This window comes from Phaethon lepturus, unplaced genomic scaffold (assembly GCF_000687285.1).
Source record: "Phaethon lepturus isolate BGI_N335 unplaced genomic scaffold, ASM68728v1 scaffold55639, whole genome shotgun sequence".
Lineage (NCBI taxonomy): Eukaryota > Metazoa > Chordata > Aves > Phaethontiformes > Phaethontidae > Phaethon > Phaethon lepturus.
In genome coordinates this window covers 31,707-48,940 of record NW_010562507.1, presented here as the reverse complement: position 1 = coordinate 48,940, position 17,234 = coordinate 31,707, and the positions used below count along the sequence as shown (strand labels likewise).

The following is a 17,234-nucleotide window of genomic DNA, read 5'->3' as shown; positions in this document are numbered from 1 at the left end:
TTATGCAGGTACTACTGCAATGGTTACAAATCCCTTAATGTGTGAAAATTTGTCACAAGAGAAGTCTACTTGCAGCTGTAAGGGCCCAGTCCTGCGAGGTGTGAATTCAAAATAAATTTTTGACCTCTCCCTTGGTGCCAGTCGTGCCAGACTGAAAAAAAAATATATTAAATAATCAATTAATTCAGATGTGCATTGTCTTGCCTTGAGATTCCCAAGAAGCAGAACAGTTACTTGAGACCCAGCCTTAGTTTTTGAGAATTACTTAGTGTTTGAGGCTTTGTGTAGACTAAGAAATGAGAAAAGATAGTACCATCTTCATTTACTCTTGAATAGACTAATGGAAATGAGAAGTGCTATATCATGCCTCTGTGTAAGGGCTGGATACAAGTTTGGATAGTTGATATAAACTCAGGATAGGAAAATTTGGATGTCAAAGGTCAGTGCTCTGTCTGATGCCTGCTTGGTTCATACCCATTTTGGCAATAATATGATTTTTCTAATGGCCAGGGTGCTTTGTTTTGTGTCTCCTTTTGGCCTAAACTGGCTTTCACTGGAATAATGTTTTCCATATTTTTAAGGATTATTATGTCCAAATATTTCCAGAGCCACAGCAAGTCAGGTTATTTTATAGTAAACCAAGCTTTAGGAAATATGAGCTTCTCAACACTGAGTTAATCCATAAACCAATAGAGTCCAGAGGAAAATAAAAAAGTTATAGAACCTTTTGCTCTTATGTTTTGAAAAGGCATGATTTTCTCCTACTTTAAAGGAGAACAGAGCATCTTCTTGGTTGGGCTGAAACAAGGGAGCTATGGCAGTGTCTTCTTAGTATTAGGATACTGTTTATAAAAATAGGAACACAAAGCCAAGCTGTAGAAGAAATATCAGAGAGACAAAAGAATCTGACATGCTCATTTGCTTTCCCAGGAAGGAATGATGTTAGCAGTTTTTAATTGTTAACGAAGTTCCTATGGAAAAAAATAAATAAATAGAGAAATCATAATATCTCAATAAATATTTGGTGTCATTTTTATTTTTATAAGTAGAAAATATGAAAAAGACAATTCAGCCGTGATTTTTTTTCTTATTGAGAAACTAGACATGCTATTGGTCATGTTGGAAGCACTGAGTAAATGCTACAGCTTTCACTTACCGTATCTTGACCTGTTGATTCATCAGAGTCACTAGTAGTACGCAGCGGTTCACAGGTTCAGGGAGGGGATTGGCATATGAGATCTCTAGAGTGACAGCTTTGTTCACTACAACCCGCCGAGGAATCTAAATGACGAAGACACATTTCTGATCATTCACTGTTTTATACTTTTCTGGAGTCAAACTGTTAGCAAAACATCTCTCATATTTGAGGATGAATGAGGTACTGGAAGGAGCAGTGAAATTTAACTGACAGTATGCTTTTGCTAATACTTGAAGCTGGATTTCATTTGGATTAGCTAAATAGTGCTGTCAAGCTGTATGCAATATTTTGTGCACAATTTCAGTGAAATAGAGCGCTGACTATACAGACATATGTCATTAAATATGTCTGGTCTTTGGGTTGCTGAGTGGCTTTTTGGTTTTTTTGGCACATCATTGATTAGGATTAAAGCGTTAGAACAATATAGAATGGCCCTAACATAGGTTAGAATTAACGGTTTAAGTCTCTATTTTGGGAGTAGGCAAAGTTGTTTAAAGGCAACACAAGCACTTGCCAATAACAAGAATACAGATGAAAATGAAAACAAGTTCTGTGAACATAAAGCAGTGGCATGTGACTGGGAAAGAAAGAAGGTAACAGAGCTGTTCTGGAAAAACAGGGGGCAGATTCAGGCAAATATTCAAAATTGGTGTCTTGCATGCTTACACTCTCAATTTTAGAACAACATCTGAAATTGCAGCCTAAATTAATGCTTTTATCCCCAAATTCCCATCTTAATACTGAGCTCCAGAAAGACTCTTTGGTTCTTTCTGTCTGTTCAGGACATCAGGGAGAGAATTGTTTACCTTAATGATAATGTTTGTGTCCTCTAAAATGATTGTCTTCTCCACCAGCAGCTTTAGCCTGTGCGTGTGCATGACTTCACACAAAGCAGTAACTTGGATCCTTTTGTCAGTAGTCAGGTATTTTCCATAATAAGAATAAGGGATCTTTAACCGGATATGTTTCCCTGGAATTCAGACATATATTTAGGAACCGTTATATTCTCAAAGAATACTAAAGAAGAGAGAGTTATTGTGAGGATGTTTTGAAATTATTGAAGAGAACAGAAGACAGCTAGAGTCTGTTAATATTTCTTCCTTGTGAAACTGGTTGTGTATTTCCCTGTTCTGGTGATCCTTTTCTACTTACTTGACCCTTATGGTTTTGAATGGAAGATTTCAGCCTGAAACTGAGGGAATCTGCTTACCTGCATTTCGCTGGATCCCTGTCCCTGTGTATTTCTTATAATTAGAGGTATAACTATTTTTATCTATTGTCTCCTTATATCCTATTTGTTTTACCTCAGTCAAGAAGAAGGTCTGGGTCAAGTTTCACAGGGATCCTTTGCAGGTGACCTGGTCAGCTATGTATTGTAGTCCTACAACTTTTCTGCTGTATATGGAAAAAATGTTTATCTTTGTAGCCCTTGGGGATGAAAAAGACCTCTGTAATAGTTTTAATAGCCTTGACTCTTTTAAGAGAGACAGAGTTTCACGTAACTTAACCTTTGTCCTAGTTAATTTGTATGAAAGTGTTGCCTGTTGAATGCCAGAGAGCATATATCAGACATTTTATTTGTTAAAAGAGTTAGATGTGTTCCTGTACATGTAATAATCACCACAGATAGGTGCACACACATATATATAGTGCTTCTGGTGCTATAACATAGATGTAGTGTTCTATATAGTATTTCATGAGATCTTCAATTCCTGGTTGAACTAGTGAAAGTTTTCAGAGGAAAAAAAATTTTGTAAAATGTAGTCATAAGCAATGTTATTAAGAGATGGAACAAGTAGATGCACTACAAGGCTGATACAGATACGATACTGATGTTTCTTCCTTCCAGTTGCCTTCGTGTGAATAAGAGGAGGGCTACACTGGCTCCTTAGGGACATTAAAAGTTACCTTGTTTAGAACCAAGATCCACAGAAGTGGTTGCCTTCAGGATCTCTGCCACTGCTCGCCTTGTGTACAGGATGGTTGATGCACTAATGTCCACCTTCACAGTCTTGTGGTCAAAAGATAGGTTACTGAGAATTAACATCAGGGTAATGTCTTTGCCAAACACTGGAGGTTCAGCCAGCTTGAATTTCCCAGAGATCCCAGGGTTTCTAATTGTCTCTGAAGATCTTTCATCTGGAGTTTCTGTGCGTCCTTCTGTGATATTTGATCGAAATATCTTGGCCAAGGCCTTTTTATAAACTCGTCTTTCCTCAGAAGAACCTGGTCAAAGGAGAGAACCAAGTAAAATTCATACTTTTGTTGCCATTGCACCTTCTCCATGTAAAGGCTTTCAGAATGATATAGGGTGTCAGCTCTGTATCACCCAGCAATATGCAATACCTAAAAGTTCCCCATATTTTTTAGGCCTCTGTTCAGGTTTTTCACATGAAAGTAATAAACATACTGGAATAAGTCACTAAGATTAAATATGATGCATTTGTATTTATGATGCAAGATATCTTTTGCTTTGACCAGAACATGCAGTAGTGTGATAAGTGTTACCTTGCTAATCTGATGATCACCAGCCTCTGTATTAAATACGGTTGCATTAAAACTGTGAGGAGTGAAGTATTGAAATACGGCCACTGATTCTGAATGGCAAACTTTAAAAAAAGTGAGATACATCTTCCTTTTTTTTTTTTGAGACTTTGAGCCACAAACATTAAGCAAATGATTATATGAAATCTGTAACCCTAAATAAAAGAATAAACAAATGGAAAGACATAGGTACCAAGTTTTTGAGGGAAGATAAAAATATTCCTGCAAACATATGGCTATGCAGTTCTTAACCTTTGCTGCTTCGCTTTCCTTAGTACAGTTGAATGGCACTTAGTCCCTTTATTGTTTCCTGTTAGTTTTGTTTCCAGAATCCAATAATGTGGAGACGTGAGTCCACTGGGAGTACAAACACGTAACGACCGAATGGCTGGGTAGCTGATGGCTGGATGTCAGAGCAGGAGCGCAAGAGAATGACTTGGTGAATTTATACAGGCAGAGAGGGAGACTGAGTGAGTTGCTCCTCTTGGGAGCGGGATGTAATGGGGCCTTCAAAAGGAAGGATGAGGAGTTGGAATGGACACAGCAAGAAGTAACTTATTTGCTGAGAGAGACTGAACATGAGGTCATGTGGGAGATGGTGTTAGAGGACTGGAGCTTAAGGTTTTGGATTGGTGTTTTGATTGTTGCCCCACTCCCTATGCCAGCTATGCCAGAAAACTAGTACTTATTAATCTGTAACTTCCCATACTACAGACCTGTGCACAGTTCAGGATACATGATGGACTCAGTTTTAAGACTCTTTGGTATGATAGCTTGAGGGTTTGTCTGCCTTGGGTAGTAAAATGTATTTTATAGCCCTGTTTTGTGTATATATTGTATTTTGTACTTTTGTGTAAGGGACTAAAGTATATTTTGTATTGTGCCTTAATAAGGAAATTACTAAATACACAAAACCAGAAATATAATACTTGTATTAAGAAAGTAGTGTGAGAACACGGGCAGAAATATTTTCTGAAGAAAGGGGAGAGATGCTCAAACAAAACAGGTTACCCATCCTAGCTTCCTAGCACCAAGAATTCATTAGGAGATAATTGTGATAACAAGGAGAAAATTTGTGATAATTCCTTTACCTTCTGGATATTTGTAATTATAGGTGACATCCACACGGGAATTGCTGCCCACAGCTTTGGTACTGATAAACCTGCCAATTATTTCAGTGTCACAATAAACTCTTTTCTTAGTTCCATCATTGTATACAATCCATCTGTTGCAATCAGCATTCACCTCTGTATACACAAATAAGGTGTCGTAATCCAAATCTACATCACCTTCTTTGATGGCTATGACAGATGCAGGGCCACACTGAAATAATCCTAAAACATGAAAAGAAAAAAAAAGTCAAACTTTATTAGTTGTTCTGAGTTTGGAGAAGGAATATTAAGGCATGCTAAGAACTTATACTGTATGTTACCTTTGCTTTGTTCTTGTGGAGTTGCATCTAAAACCTGCCATCCATTGTATGACGTTCCCAGGTCTGGGCGAATGAACCAGCTTTCATTCCAGACGTGATAATCCCTGGAGACAAAGAACAATGTCTAGAAAACATAGTCATATTGAGTCATAGAAACTTCTAATTAGAAAGGAATAGGGAATTTTGTTTTTTAAAGATTCTCTAAGATGTGACACAAGCTGTCAAGTTACAGCAACTCACTACCTCTTTCAAAGGATAGTTTTACTGCCTGCTTTTGAGGTGTAAACCTCAGCATGGGGAGGGAGAGAACAGATGTCAGCATCTTGCTTAGGGAGCAATATGAACTACAAGTGAAAGATTTAAGCCTTGGATATAGGCAACACTTGGTGATTGAGTTCAGTAACCTTCAAATGTGAGAAATGCTTTGTTTAAATGGAAACTTAAAATAGCTATATTGGGTCAGATAAAATGTTCATAAAGTCCACTAGTCCATCTATATTAGCGTGCAGCAGCAGATCTTTAGAAAAGAGATAAGAACAGCACATGAATAGAATGATTCTTCCCCTGATATGCTCTATGATTTCTTGCAGTCAAAGAATTAGGGACTTTCTGAATTAGTCATTACATTGACACCACTGCCTTTAATGGTCATTAGTCATCTTATTCTCTATGAATCTCTTTTGTCCTGATTAAAAACTCTTTATAGCTTTGTTTTCAACAGCATACAGTGTTATTTAGCTCCACAAACTCTGAAAGAATATCACGAAAGATCGGTAAAATGTAGGTCACAGAAGGACCCAGAAAAGAAGATCTGTTGGCTGAATTTTGTTCAGAGGCTAATACTTTTAAGGAATTTAAGAGGTGAAATACTTCCCATATCCTTGAACCACATACACTCAGTGAAATGAAGCAGACTAGGTAAAAATGATTCTTTTGGTGAAGCCTAGTGTGCACAGAAACTTTGAGCTATATGATATACGTTTAAGCCTAGTTACTTCACTTTTCAGAAAGTGATCTGGCTGCAGAGTAAAGATGTTAAAACTAGAGGGCAACTAAAGCATAAAATGGTATTATTTAAAGAATATCATGTTTCTTTGTCTACTCAAATTTTGGTGCTTGATTGATGATCATGGATCACTAGCAGTTTACAGCATTGGACTACAATGTCCAATAACCAAGTCCGGAGAGAGCTGGGATTGTTCTCTGTTTTTTCAGTGCCCACAAAGGGAAGGTCTAGCAAAAGGAGTGTTGGAAAACTTCTTGTGGTGCCTCCCATCTACCTGGGGAGAATGACACACCAAGCTGAGAAACACAGGCTTTGGATGTGTGATGAGAGAAAGTTATGGCAGCAGTAAACCAGTTAGGAGCATGGAAGGTACACAGCTGCATTATCAGGAACAGACTGGTTAGGTGTCAATAATTAAAAGAGCCTTGGGAACTGGTACATTGTCAATGGAAACATGCTTTTGAAAGAGAGTTGCAACTTGTTTGAGGTCAGGGACTGCAAAAAATTTGGCTTGTTGTTTGTTTGAAGTAAATTATCTCAAAGCCATGAAGTATGTTTTCTTTCCAAATGGATGCCTCGTGTATTAATTTAGATATTTGTATTAAATTTTGTCCACTCGGTTGCTTTTGTACTACTAGTGTTCATGTTTAAGTCTCACAAATCCTCTCTCTAATTATTGGTGAGATGGAAAAAATGTATTTACCATGTGGAATCCTTGCTGATATTAAGACTCTTTCCAGAACTGTCATAGTACTTATCAATACTCAGGTTTCTATCCACATCATGGGCAGAGTTAAAATTTGAAACCAAACGAGTTGGAATCCCCAAGCACCTCAGAACTGAAATATATTTAAAAAACAAAAAACAAACATGAAAAATGCACAGTTTTAGTACAATGATTACAAATACCTGAGAAGCAAAGTTAAGTGTCTAAATATTTTGTAGCTTTATTTATTTGTAGTTTTATATATATCAGCATTTGCAGTCTTCAGAGCACTGTTCCTCTTATCAAAACTACAAAGCAATTTATTTTATAAAACCAGAGGTCACAAATACCTCCCATTTCACCAGTCAGCTATTCTTAAAGCTTACCTGTACACATCACGCCTGCAAAAACCCAGCACTGGCCATACTGAACAGGCTTGTAGTTGTCTTGACGCCATTTCTGGAGGATTACCACACTGCCATCCCATCTGGATGGATTCTCATGTGAATGGAAACTTCCTTGCCACTTTCCCAGGAGAACTCCATTATCATTATCATTTCCATTGATCTAAAAATAAGCCAATGGACAGAATGCACAAAATCAACTGTGTGTAACGCACCATATCTAGTTAATTATATTGCTTAAGGTGCAGGTGACTGAGTGTCTGTGGTATAACTAATGATTTCTGCTTAAGCATGTAGGATTCAGATTAAGTTGTCCATTTCTTACCATAGAACTGATTACTCGGCCCACATATTTAGGATCTCCTCTTCGGGATACATCAATGGCTGGGTCCTGACGATAGTACAGGCTCAGATCGAGCATGGTGAGACAGATGTTAAGAAGATGATCTTGAAACTGTGATTGGATAAGATAAATTTAAGAAAATAGATAGTTTCACAAACAGAGTTAGAGGAGATTTTACTGCAGTTTCTCCTTTCCAAGATATTCCAGCCCAAAGGTGGTAGGGACAGTAAGACACAAAGACAGTAATGTGCAGTTCACACTGCAACATTGGCTAAAAACAGGACTAACTAAATAAAGCAAAAATCTGGCATGATGCCTTCTGCCATCAGAAGAGATGACTGCAGTAAAACTAAAACTTCCAAGTTTATTCTGACTGCAGTTATTAGATTCCCTTGACTTATATCCCTGGGAATGTTCAAGATCAGGTTGGATGGGGCTTTGAGCAACCTGATCTAGTTGAAGATGTCCCTGCTTATTGCAGGGAGATCAGACTAAATGATCTTTACCCAAACCATTCTATGATTTTATTCAATGTCTGTTCTGGCCCATTATAACTGCATCACAAAAACAGTGGGTATGTTGGAGCCACACAAGTGTATTGTCACTTGTACTTTGGATGCTTTGGTCACAGATGAGGTCCACACTTGTACCATGAGCTTCAAGTGTATGTAGAAGTCAATCCTGTCTGCAGTTCTGTGCTAAGCCATTTCTCACACCAAACTCCTATTAGGCACACAGTGAGCAAACCACAAGTAAGGATAGCCAGGTTTGTTCAATTTTCATATAAATAGGCATACCTATAGAGAAAATGCTATTGGAGACAAGTAAGAGCCCAAATGAACTCCTTATGGCTTACCTGTCCATAGTACCATCCTCTTGCTTCAATGTACTTTGCATTGCCCACAAAGATTATTCCATTTTCATTTAGAACATATTCTTGTCTCTCATTGTCATTAGCCATGTAGACATCGTCACCTGAAAACACAGTTGGACATGCTTTTACACTTAAAGCTAGCAACATTTCAAAAACATTTATATCTTGATTTCGCATTGTTATAGCTCCCTGAGCATGCATAGTGTAGTGAAAATTCCTGCTATTGTATATGGCCTGGGTGGGGGAAATCCATGTTCTATTACTTCAACTTTTTTTACCCAATTTTAGTATTATGTGAATGTCCCTTATCTGTACATTGTATTTTTGTGAGGAAGTCCAGGCTAGCTCACTGTATTTTTCTGCCTTCTTGGGGTAGTTAGAAATAGAATAGCCATTTGAAAAGAATCACACAGATGACATTTTTCTGTTTTCCAGTCATGTTAATCTTGTTTTAAGATTCCTAAGTAAAGTTCTCTACTTGCCTGATCCAAAGTGCTATCAGGAATGTTATTAGGATAGCCTGTTCAACCATTCGCTTTGACTTTGTTGTTACTCATTGGTTTCCCTAGTCTATGGCACAGTATGTAGCTGTTACGAAAGCATTGGCTTCCCACAGATGTTTAGGTTGTTTTGGTCACTCTTTAGGTAGTAATATCTACTTAGCTCTATGTTTAATTTCATAATGTTTAAAATAATTTTCTGAAAGCTTCATAATTTCAGGAAATACATATAAAAATCAGCTTTTCTATTTTATTGAGTCAGCTTCTTTACCTTCCTACAGGAACTTGCCATCCTTCCCTTCCTGCAAATAAACAGATTGTGTAGTTTATTTAACAAATTATATCACATGATATAAGTCTATTTTTGTGGTGGGTGTCCACACTTTTTTTTTTTAATATCATCATCAATGTTGATTCCCAAGCTTTCGGGCCAGCATAGGCCTAGAGAACTGTGTGCAGTTCCAGGTGCTGCACTTCAAGCTATGGACCTGTTGGAAAGAGTCAGAGGAGTACTGAAAGTGCTCAGCAATCCTAAAAATATAACTTATGAAAAGAATATAACTTAGGAATTAACTCAGAGTTCTTTAAGGTAGAAAAAAAATGGGTGTGAGGAACGGGGCAAGCATGGTAATCAATTACAGAAATTCTTGTGAAGAGGGTGGGGAGTAGGATATCTGTTCTTGGTGTCTGTCGTATGTAGGATGAGAAATTATATGCTGAAATCAAAGCAAAAAAGATTTGGTTAGTTAATAGGAAAAAATTCTAATGGAAAGGCTAGTGTTTTATTGGAGTGAATTGTTGGGGGAGGTACTGGAGCTTCCCTAATGGCTGATCATTAAGAAGAAATTAAAGATGTGTCAGGAATGACCTAAGTGCTAGACTGAACCTGCCTTAGAGCATGGTGTGACTAGAAAACTTCCTAAGAACATTCTAGCCCTATGAGTTTGATTCTGAACAATCTAAATGTCCTTCTATAATCACTTAAAGAACATCTTTTTTTCTAAGGTTTATATGCTCTCAATTGTAATATTCTAGAACCAATTCTTTGAATAAGTATACTTACACTTTTTTAATAGTAACACCAATAACTCAAAGCAAAAATAACATTAGTTTAAAAGGAGGAAAAAACCACCACAACAAATCTCTTCCTTTCAAGTATGACTACATAGTAACAATCTCTTCTTCTGTTACTCCCAGTACACAAGGAGAAAAAACCACAATCAGCCACTGATAGTCCTCTTTTCTGACATTTATAGAAAGACAGACCACTATAGACCTAATCCTTTATTAAATTAATGCCTTTCAATACAAAAATACTCTGTGTGTGTGTGTATATATATATGTATTCTATCCTCTCATTCTGAAGTTAAAATGAAGTTAAAATTTATCCTGGCACAGTGAGAAAAAAGCAGGATGTAAATTTCTATCGATAGTTTGAAATCAATATCTAAGTATGCTTTCTAGCATACATATACTTCTAGTAATTTCTTCATGTAATCTTTGGCACAGAAACAAGTGGCAAGTATCAGAAAGCCAGAGAAAAGGCACATTCTACAATATTCTCAGACATACGTATCTTTTTATCCTCTAAAGCTTTAAAATTGACACGTTCACTTGTGAACTGTAGATAAGCAGTGTATGGTCATTCATTTAATTAACAATAGCACTCTTTATTCTAGCAGTTAACTTTACATTTCTTCAATGGCATTAAGACATAACGCGTCGTTATCGGAGGTTGGCTTGCAAGTATCTTAGATATCTCTTTAAATGTCCTTAAGAAACTTTATTAATGTTAAAACATCACCTAATGTTTTATCCACAGGTTTGAAACATACATCAGTGAATTAATAAGCTTATTGGTTTGTTATCATTATTGTAAGATCAGTATTTTCTGTGTCCAAATCCTGTGTTTATTTCAGATATATAACTTGTTGAAACTAATTGCTTTTGGCTTGCTAAACTAGAAGTTTTCTTTTTGTCCAAGAGGCTTTTCATGTGTTCAGCTATCCTTGTAACCCTTCACTGAACATGTTCTAATTCATAATTCCTGTTCAGGAAAGATTAACTGAAAGAAAATTCCAAAATGAGATCTCATCACCTTGTACAATGGCATTAATATTTGAATCTGAGTAAGTGTTTCCTGTTACACAGTTTAAGATTGCATTTGCCTTTTTCAGGGCCATTTAACTGTGGTTCTCATTCTTTGATTAACCAATACTGTCACATTCTTCATGATTTCCAGATGGTAAGTCTGCCATTGAAAGTATTGTTATTTCTCCTGAAACGTATGGTCTTTTATTTTGTATTATTATATCTTATCCCTTCTCAACTACTCCAGTCTGAGGTCAAGCAGTAATTTCTATGAGGTATTTCAGCCTATCTGTGTATGGGCAATGCTGCCTAATGTCAGTGTATCAAAGTCAATAATGAACCATTTGATCAGAGTGTTTTTTCAGATGACACTTAAGGTTTCACTAGTAGCTTTTCTCCAACTCAGTGCTTTTCCTTTCATCTCTAGTTCTGACTGCTTCCCTGTACGTAGTTCTTTACTGGTATTACAGCTTCTGAATGAATTCCTGTCTCTTCCAGCTTAATGAATAACCTCCTGTGTGGAACCATATCTACAGGCCAGATCTGCCATTTATCCTTTGCTGAGAAAATACATTTTCTATTTCCCTTCTGCTACGACACTTACTATAGCAGTAACATACCCTCAAACTGAATCTGTTCCTGTTTGTCAGGACTAGGGAGCTATTCCACTTTGCAGAAGCTCATTCAGCAGCATCCTACTATGAGGATACTCCCTCTTGTTTGGCAGTGGTCATTGCATTGTCTGATAAATCTGGAAGGCTCTTCTGCAAAATCAGTAGTTTTAAACTGGAATGGCACAGATTAATTTTTCTCAGTTTTAATCCGAGAAAAATTTTTCTGGTCTCATGAGTACCACTGCTACTCTGGTGTTCCAGTTAAGGAGCTGTCAAATATTTCAGTCCCTGCCATGTGGTTTCCATCATTAGAAGTTACACCACAAGTGATCTTTCAGGGGGTTCTGAGCAGGCTTTTCTCCTCAGGACTGTCTATGCAGAGACAGTCTGAGTTTCCTGAACATACTTCTACAATTATTTCTGTCTTCCAAGACATGCTGAGCTAATTAGCAGCTTTTTCCATCTTGGCTCTTGACATATTTGTTAGTGGTGCTTGATTAACATATGGTGACAGAAGAAAATAGTGGATGTTTGTAGTTACTTTTCTTTTATAAGCTGTTTAGTCACTTGGCTGGCTAAGAGCTCCCTTAACTCTACAGTGTTTTAAGGCTAATCTAGGTTTCCAGACTATCACAGATTTGCAAAATCTGAGTTTAGGAATTTGCATTTCTTCTGCAACATGCTGAGGCTGCAGAAATAAAAAACGGAGCAGCAAGAGATGTCCCTTTTCAACCCATGATGAAAGACATGGGGAAATGCCAGCTGTCTTCACACTAGCCCTCTGTTAGGTTTTCATCAAGTTAGTGGAGCTATTGTCTTTCCAGTTAGCATTTACAAGTGCAATCTTACTTTGATTTAGGTGCAAATTAAGGATGTTGCTGTGTGCTTGTTTCAAGTTCTGAGAAGTACATGGACTTAAAAGTCTGTCAGCCCTCACCTACACAGTGATCTGCTCAGTCTTGAAGAAAGAAAGAGTCTATGATATCATCCCATATAGCACATTTCATTAGGATAAAAAGGTAGGGTGGGGTGCAGCAGCAGCTTTTTAATGTAGTAAAACCAGATCTCTGAACAGATAGCTGAGATTGCTGCTGGTGACCCAAAGAGAGACAGCTTGAAGGGAGCAAGCTCACTGTGTAGATATGAAAATAAATAGGCCAGTTACATTCCAGAGTGAAGGCATTGCTACCTACCTGGGCACCAAGGATTGAAGAGTAACACAAACTGCCCCAGGAATCTGGAGAAGATCTTGTTCCCTGAGGTTACCCGGAGGATGAGATTGTATCGTCCAATGACAGCATTGGCTGGGCTTGATATTGTAAAGTTCATAGAGCCAGACTCACTAGGTCCTTGGACAGCACTCCAGCCACTTGCCCCCACCTCAGAGAGGTTAAATACAGCCTTTGTACGATGAGATTCTGAGGGGGATGGTCCTGCCCAAAAGAAGGGGTAATTGGTTTCCATTCCAGAGTGTGGTTTCAATATTAACTTCACACTTGAAATGAGCACATTAAGGGGGGAAGCATTAAAAATACATAGAAAAAACCTGAATCTCTAATTAGAATAAGGGGAGAACTACAATGGATAATGATTATAGTTCTATGAGAGCATGGATTAAGCTAAGGGAGTGTTACCTATTTCAGTGACAAATCCTAGGCTCTCCCCATTCTGCTTTGGTCTGTTGAAGTACAAAGTAATAGTGAAGGCTTGTCCTCGCCTCACAGTCAACTCAGTGTTGGCATATCTGTCAGTATGGTGTGTGCCTGCATTTACTGATGGCTGCCAGCTGATGTGTGTTGGTGTTAGATCTGTAAAATAAAAGAAAAGACATGAAGAAGCAGCCAGCATGGAAAGAAGTAATTTTAAGGTGAGGTTGCTAAGAGCAGTTATCTCTTACTGGAGGAAGGACAAGTAAAAAGCAGATGGGTTTTGTTACAGGGCTATCAAACACCAAAGAGTTACATACTTCCTATACAGTGCTGGATACCGTTTTATCACTGGGCTTGGAAAAAAAATTACAGGACAAATCAGTATCACTTCATTGTCAGCACCAAATAAAGTGGCCTGTAGCCCCTCTACATTTTCAACGTATATATTTTTAGGATCCCAGAAATGGCTACTAGGACATCTTACTTTTCCCGCTTGCACCCTGATGCTGGGAAAGATGCATAGTGAGAGATCATCTGTCTTATATGAAAAAACAAGAGGTATTTGAGGACATAAGTCAGAGATTTTGACAAAGAAATCAATCTGACTGAATTTAGCTCTGTTCAAATTGACAACTGGACCACTGGAATTCCTGTTCTAGTAGGCAATATCTTCATGACCTAGAGGAATTCTGATGACTTAGTGTGCTTGGGGTTCTCTGATATCAAGTGTCCTCCTGCACACATACGGCAATTATGTTCTGTGGTTTAAGACCCATAAAGTGTCTCTTGCCACCTTAAATGCTAAACTACTTTTTTTGGCAAGCGAGTATGCATATAATCTTCCTTGCAAAATTGTTTTCCCTTCTATATTTCATGTTTTATTGCCACACTCAAACTTGAGCAGTTATATTGTCTTTGGGAGCTCTGAGAGGCACTGTCCTCTGTGTTTATATCTTCCTTATGAGCAGGAGTACACCTGGAGCATTGTGTTGCAAGTTTTGGCAAATGCTCAGGGCAAGTACCTTGGTGAAGTACCTTCCAAACTACTTTTATTAATGCTAGTATCATAAATGCAATGAGGTTGGCAGGGGGGAAGAGGGAGGACAGGATGGAGGGACATGACCACCACCATTTTAAAGGTAATTCAAAAGAAAACAATAACAACAGAGTGGGATGGAAAGGATGGATTAAGGCCTATGGCACCATGCGCTATTATAGTAGGGATCTTCAAGCAAGCTTCCAAATCTATCTCATACCATATAGCAGTGCAATAAAATACTAAGTCAGATCTGAAACAATATAGCTGCATATTAAACTACAATTTACATATAATCTTTGAAGACGTAGTAAAAGTAAAATCTAACGTGTGCAAAAAAGTGCCACAATTAAATTCAAGGAAGAATAATTTTTTTCTTTGTAGTCCACCAGAAAGTAGTAATGTGAGTAAGTGTTGAAGGGGTGAAAAAGAGAATCTTTAGCACAACTATCTGGGACAACAGTGAACTGCAGTAGGCTGCTGCTTTCCCTGCAAAGCAACATTTTAAAACCTGATTTGAAAATGTTTGTTTCATCATTAAACAACAGAGAACCCTGCTTTGCAATTGCCCAGTTCAATAATAATCTTCATTTTAAACTTTAAAAAGCAGAAATATTTTCATTATTGTTTTCCTTTAGTAGGGTTTTAATGCACCTTTGAATTCCCATCTATGGTCTCCATGCTCACAGCTCCATTAGAATGGATTACACTAATTTTATTAATACAAAGCATAACACATCTCTGAAATAGCATTTAAAAAATAGAGGGTTTAGATGGAGTTCTGCATGGTGCCTTTTGAAGTAATGGGAATTTTTTTTTGCACCCCCCGCCGCCCCGGTATCCTCTGCTTAGCTCAAAAATTATTCTCAAACAGGTCTTAATAATAACAACAACAAAAGTTTGAAAATTAAGTGCAAGAACAAATTACAATATAAAATTTCCTTCAGATAAGAAATCCGAGCAGATACCTACAGGGCATGTATCTTAAGGAAGCAGTCTGGAATAAAGTACCTGCTGAAGGGAAGCAAATGACATGCAGAACTCACCTGCCATTCCCTCAGCTTATGAGAATTGCATACAACTTCTACTTTGTTCTTCAAGGATGTCCAAGTCACATTAATCATAAAAGAAAAAAAACAGCAATCTTTTTGTGCTGTCAGCTGAAATTTGAGAGAAGGGAGAGGTACTTAGCAGTTGTTATTAATACCTGTAGACTTGTCAAATGAATTAACTAGTTCCTATAATATATGTATGTCTAATGCCAATGTTCCTACTCAGCGTAGGTGTAATTATGGGAGGAGATACCAAAATTATTTACTCAGAGGAAATGCATTCTCTTGAATCCCAAGACAAGAAGAACTTCCTACAAAGGATAATAGGTGTGCCATGAATAAGTTACCTTTAAGGATGAGGAAATGAGGAGTGTGGTGGGATGTAAAATCCATGTGAAGGAAAACGGAGCATTTCCTGATTACTTAACTTCCAGATTGGTTAATGTCACTTCTGGTTTTGTTTAACAGCTGTGAGTTGATTTTAGAGGTTTTTTTGAGTCTCAAATTATCTCCAATGTCCCCTGACTTATGTCAAATTATAAACTTCCACCGGAAACAAATGTCTGTTTACCTGTTACATTAACCAGCTCCATACTACTATTTCAGCAGAAGTCTTATTTCAGAAAGAACCCTCAAACTATTAACCATGAGTAATTTTTATCAGTGCAAACTCTAAGCCTGCCTATCTTCATAACTGTGAATATATTTCTCTTTATTTTTGTACCCTTGCTTAAAAGTGTACAAGTAATAAAGTGACATTATTGTGGGGAGGAATATTTATCTATTTAAGATTCTGCAGCTTCACTGTTTATGTTTTAGCACTCAGTAAAGCTTGAAAAATAAATTAGTCTGAATTTTAATTTACCAAAAAAATCAACCTGAAAAAGAAGCAGAAATTAAGCTCCAAAAGCTGTTTCTAAGGTTGATATTACAAAAAAATGGGCTTCTTGCACCTTTTTGAGAAACTTTGTTCTGATACCACAAAGACTAAAAGAGTACTTACTTATATGACATTCATGCTAGCCCTATCCTGAAAAAAACCAACCCCACTAAAACTTTTCAGACTTGGCAGCAGTATATCTGGTATGGTGTGTCTCCACTTACATTGTAATTCAGAGGTCCTTCCTCTTCTTGGAAGTTTCCAGGATGTTCAGGCTGTCAAAACTTGTTCCGGGAATCACCTCAGATTTGATTGCTGTTCAGAGCTACTTTAGTTGGTCTTTTTCTCTTTTCCTTAATTCATATTCCTTGGAAACCATAAGAGCCACAAGCCTCTGATGTTACCTGATCTTCACACACAGCCGTAGTGACAAACCGCATCGACCAGTTCTTAAGTTCAGGCATTCAGTACTTATAGTGATTGCTTCAGATGTTACATATTGCTCCTGCTGGAGTATGACTGTTTCCTTTCTTCTTCCTTGCTACTCATACAAGTAATTAAATCTCAGAACACTTTTTCTGTCTCAGCTGCAGCCACCTCCTTTACCTCTGTAAGACACGCCCACAGCGGTGTTCACCAAGCGACCACAACCTCTTTCTCAGACTGGCCTACATCCCAAAGTGGCACCTGCCAATCCACACCTTCCCCACAGCAAAGCATCAGCAGCTGCTTTTGTAATCCCTTTGGAATGCAGCGGTCATGATTCCTAAGTGACTAATAACTTAACATTGTCACAGATGTTCTTCCTAGTTCAATTCCACCTACCCATCATACAAAATGGTTCAAAATATTTTGTTCCTCCTTTTTCCCTTGTTTCAGAGCCTTGAAATTGCAGTGCAGTTTGC

The 17,234-nt window shown here is 37.6% G+C and overlaps 1 protein-coding gene across 1 annotated transcript; it reads right to left on the bottom strand.

The window, feature by feature from the left end:
- Positions 1 to 15,450, bottom strand: LOC104614316 (protein-glutamine gamma-glutamyltransferase 6-like). The gene is made up of 13 exons (XM_010294266.1): positions 15,444 to 15,450; positions 13,347 to 13,520; positions 12,906 to 13,145; positions 8,490 to 8,608; positions 7,616 to 7,744; positions 7,273 to 7,453; positions 6,884 to 7,019; positions 5,175 to 5,278; positions 4,834 to 5,076; positions 3,107 to 3,424; positions 2,005 to 2,168; positions 1,157 to 1,281; positions 1 to 151 (listed from the first exon to the last, which is right to left on the bottom strand). Exons 1-13 carry the CDS (start codon positions 15,448 to 15,450, stop codon positions 1 to 3), a joined length of 2,091 nt encoding a protein of 696 aa, XP_010292568.1.
- Positions 15,451 to 17,234: the final 1,784 nt, after the last annotated feature.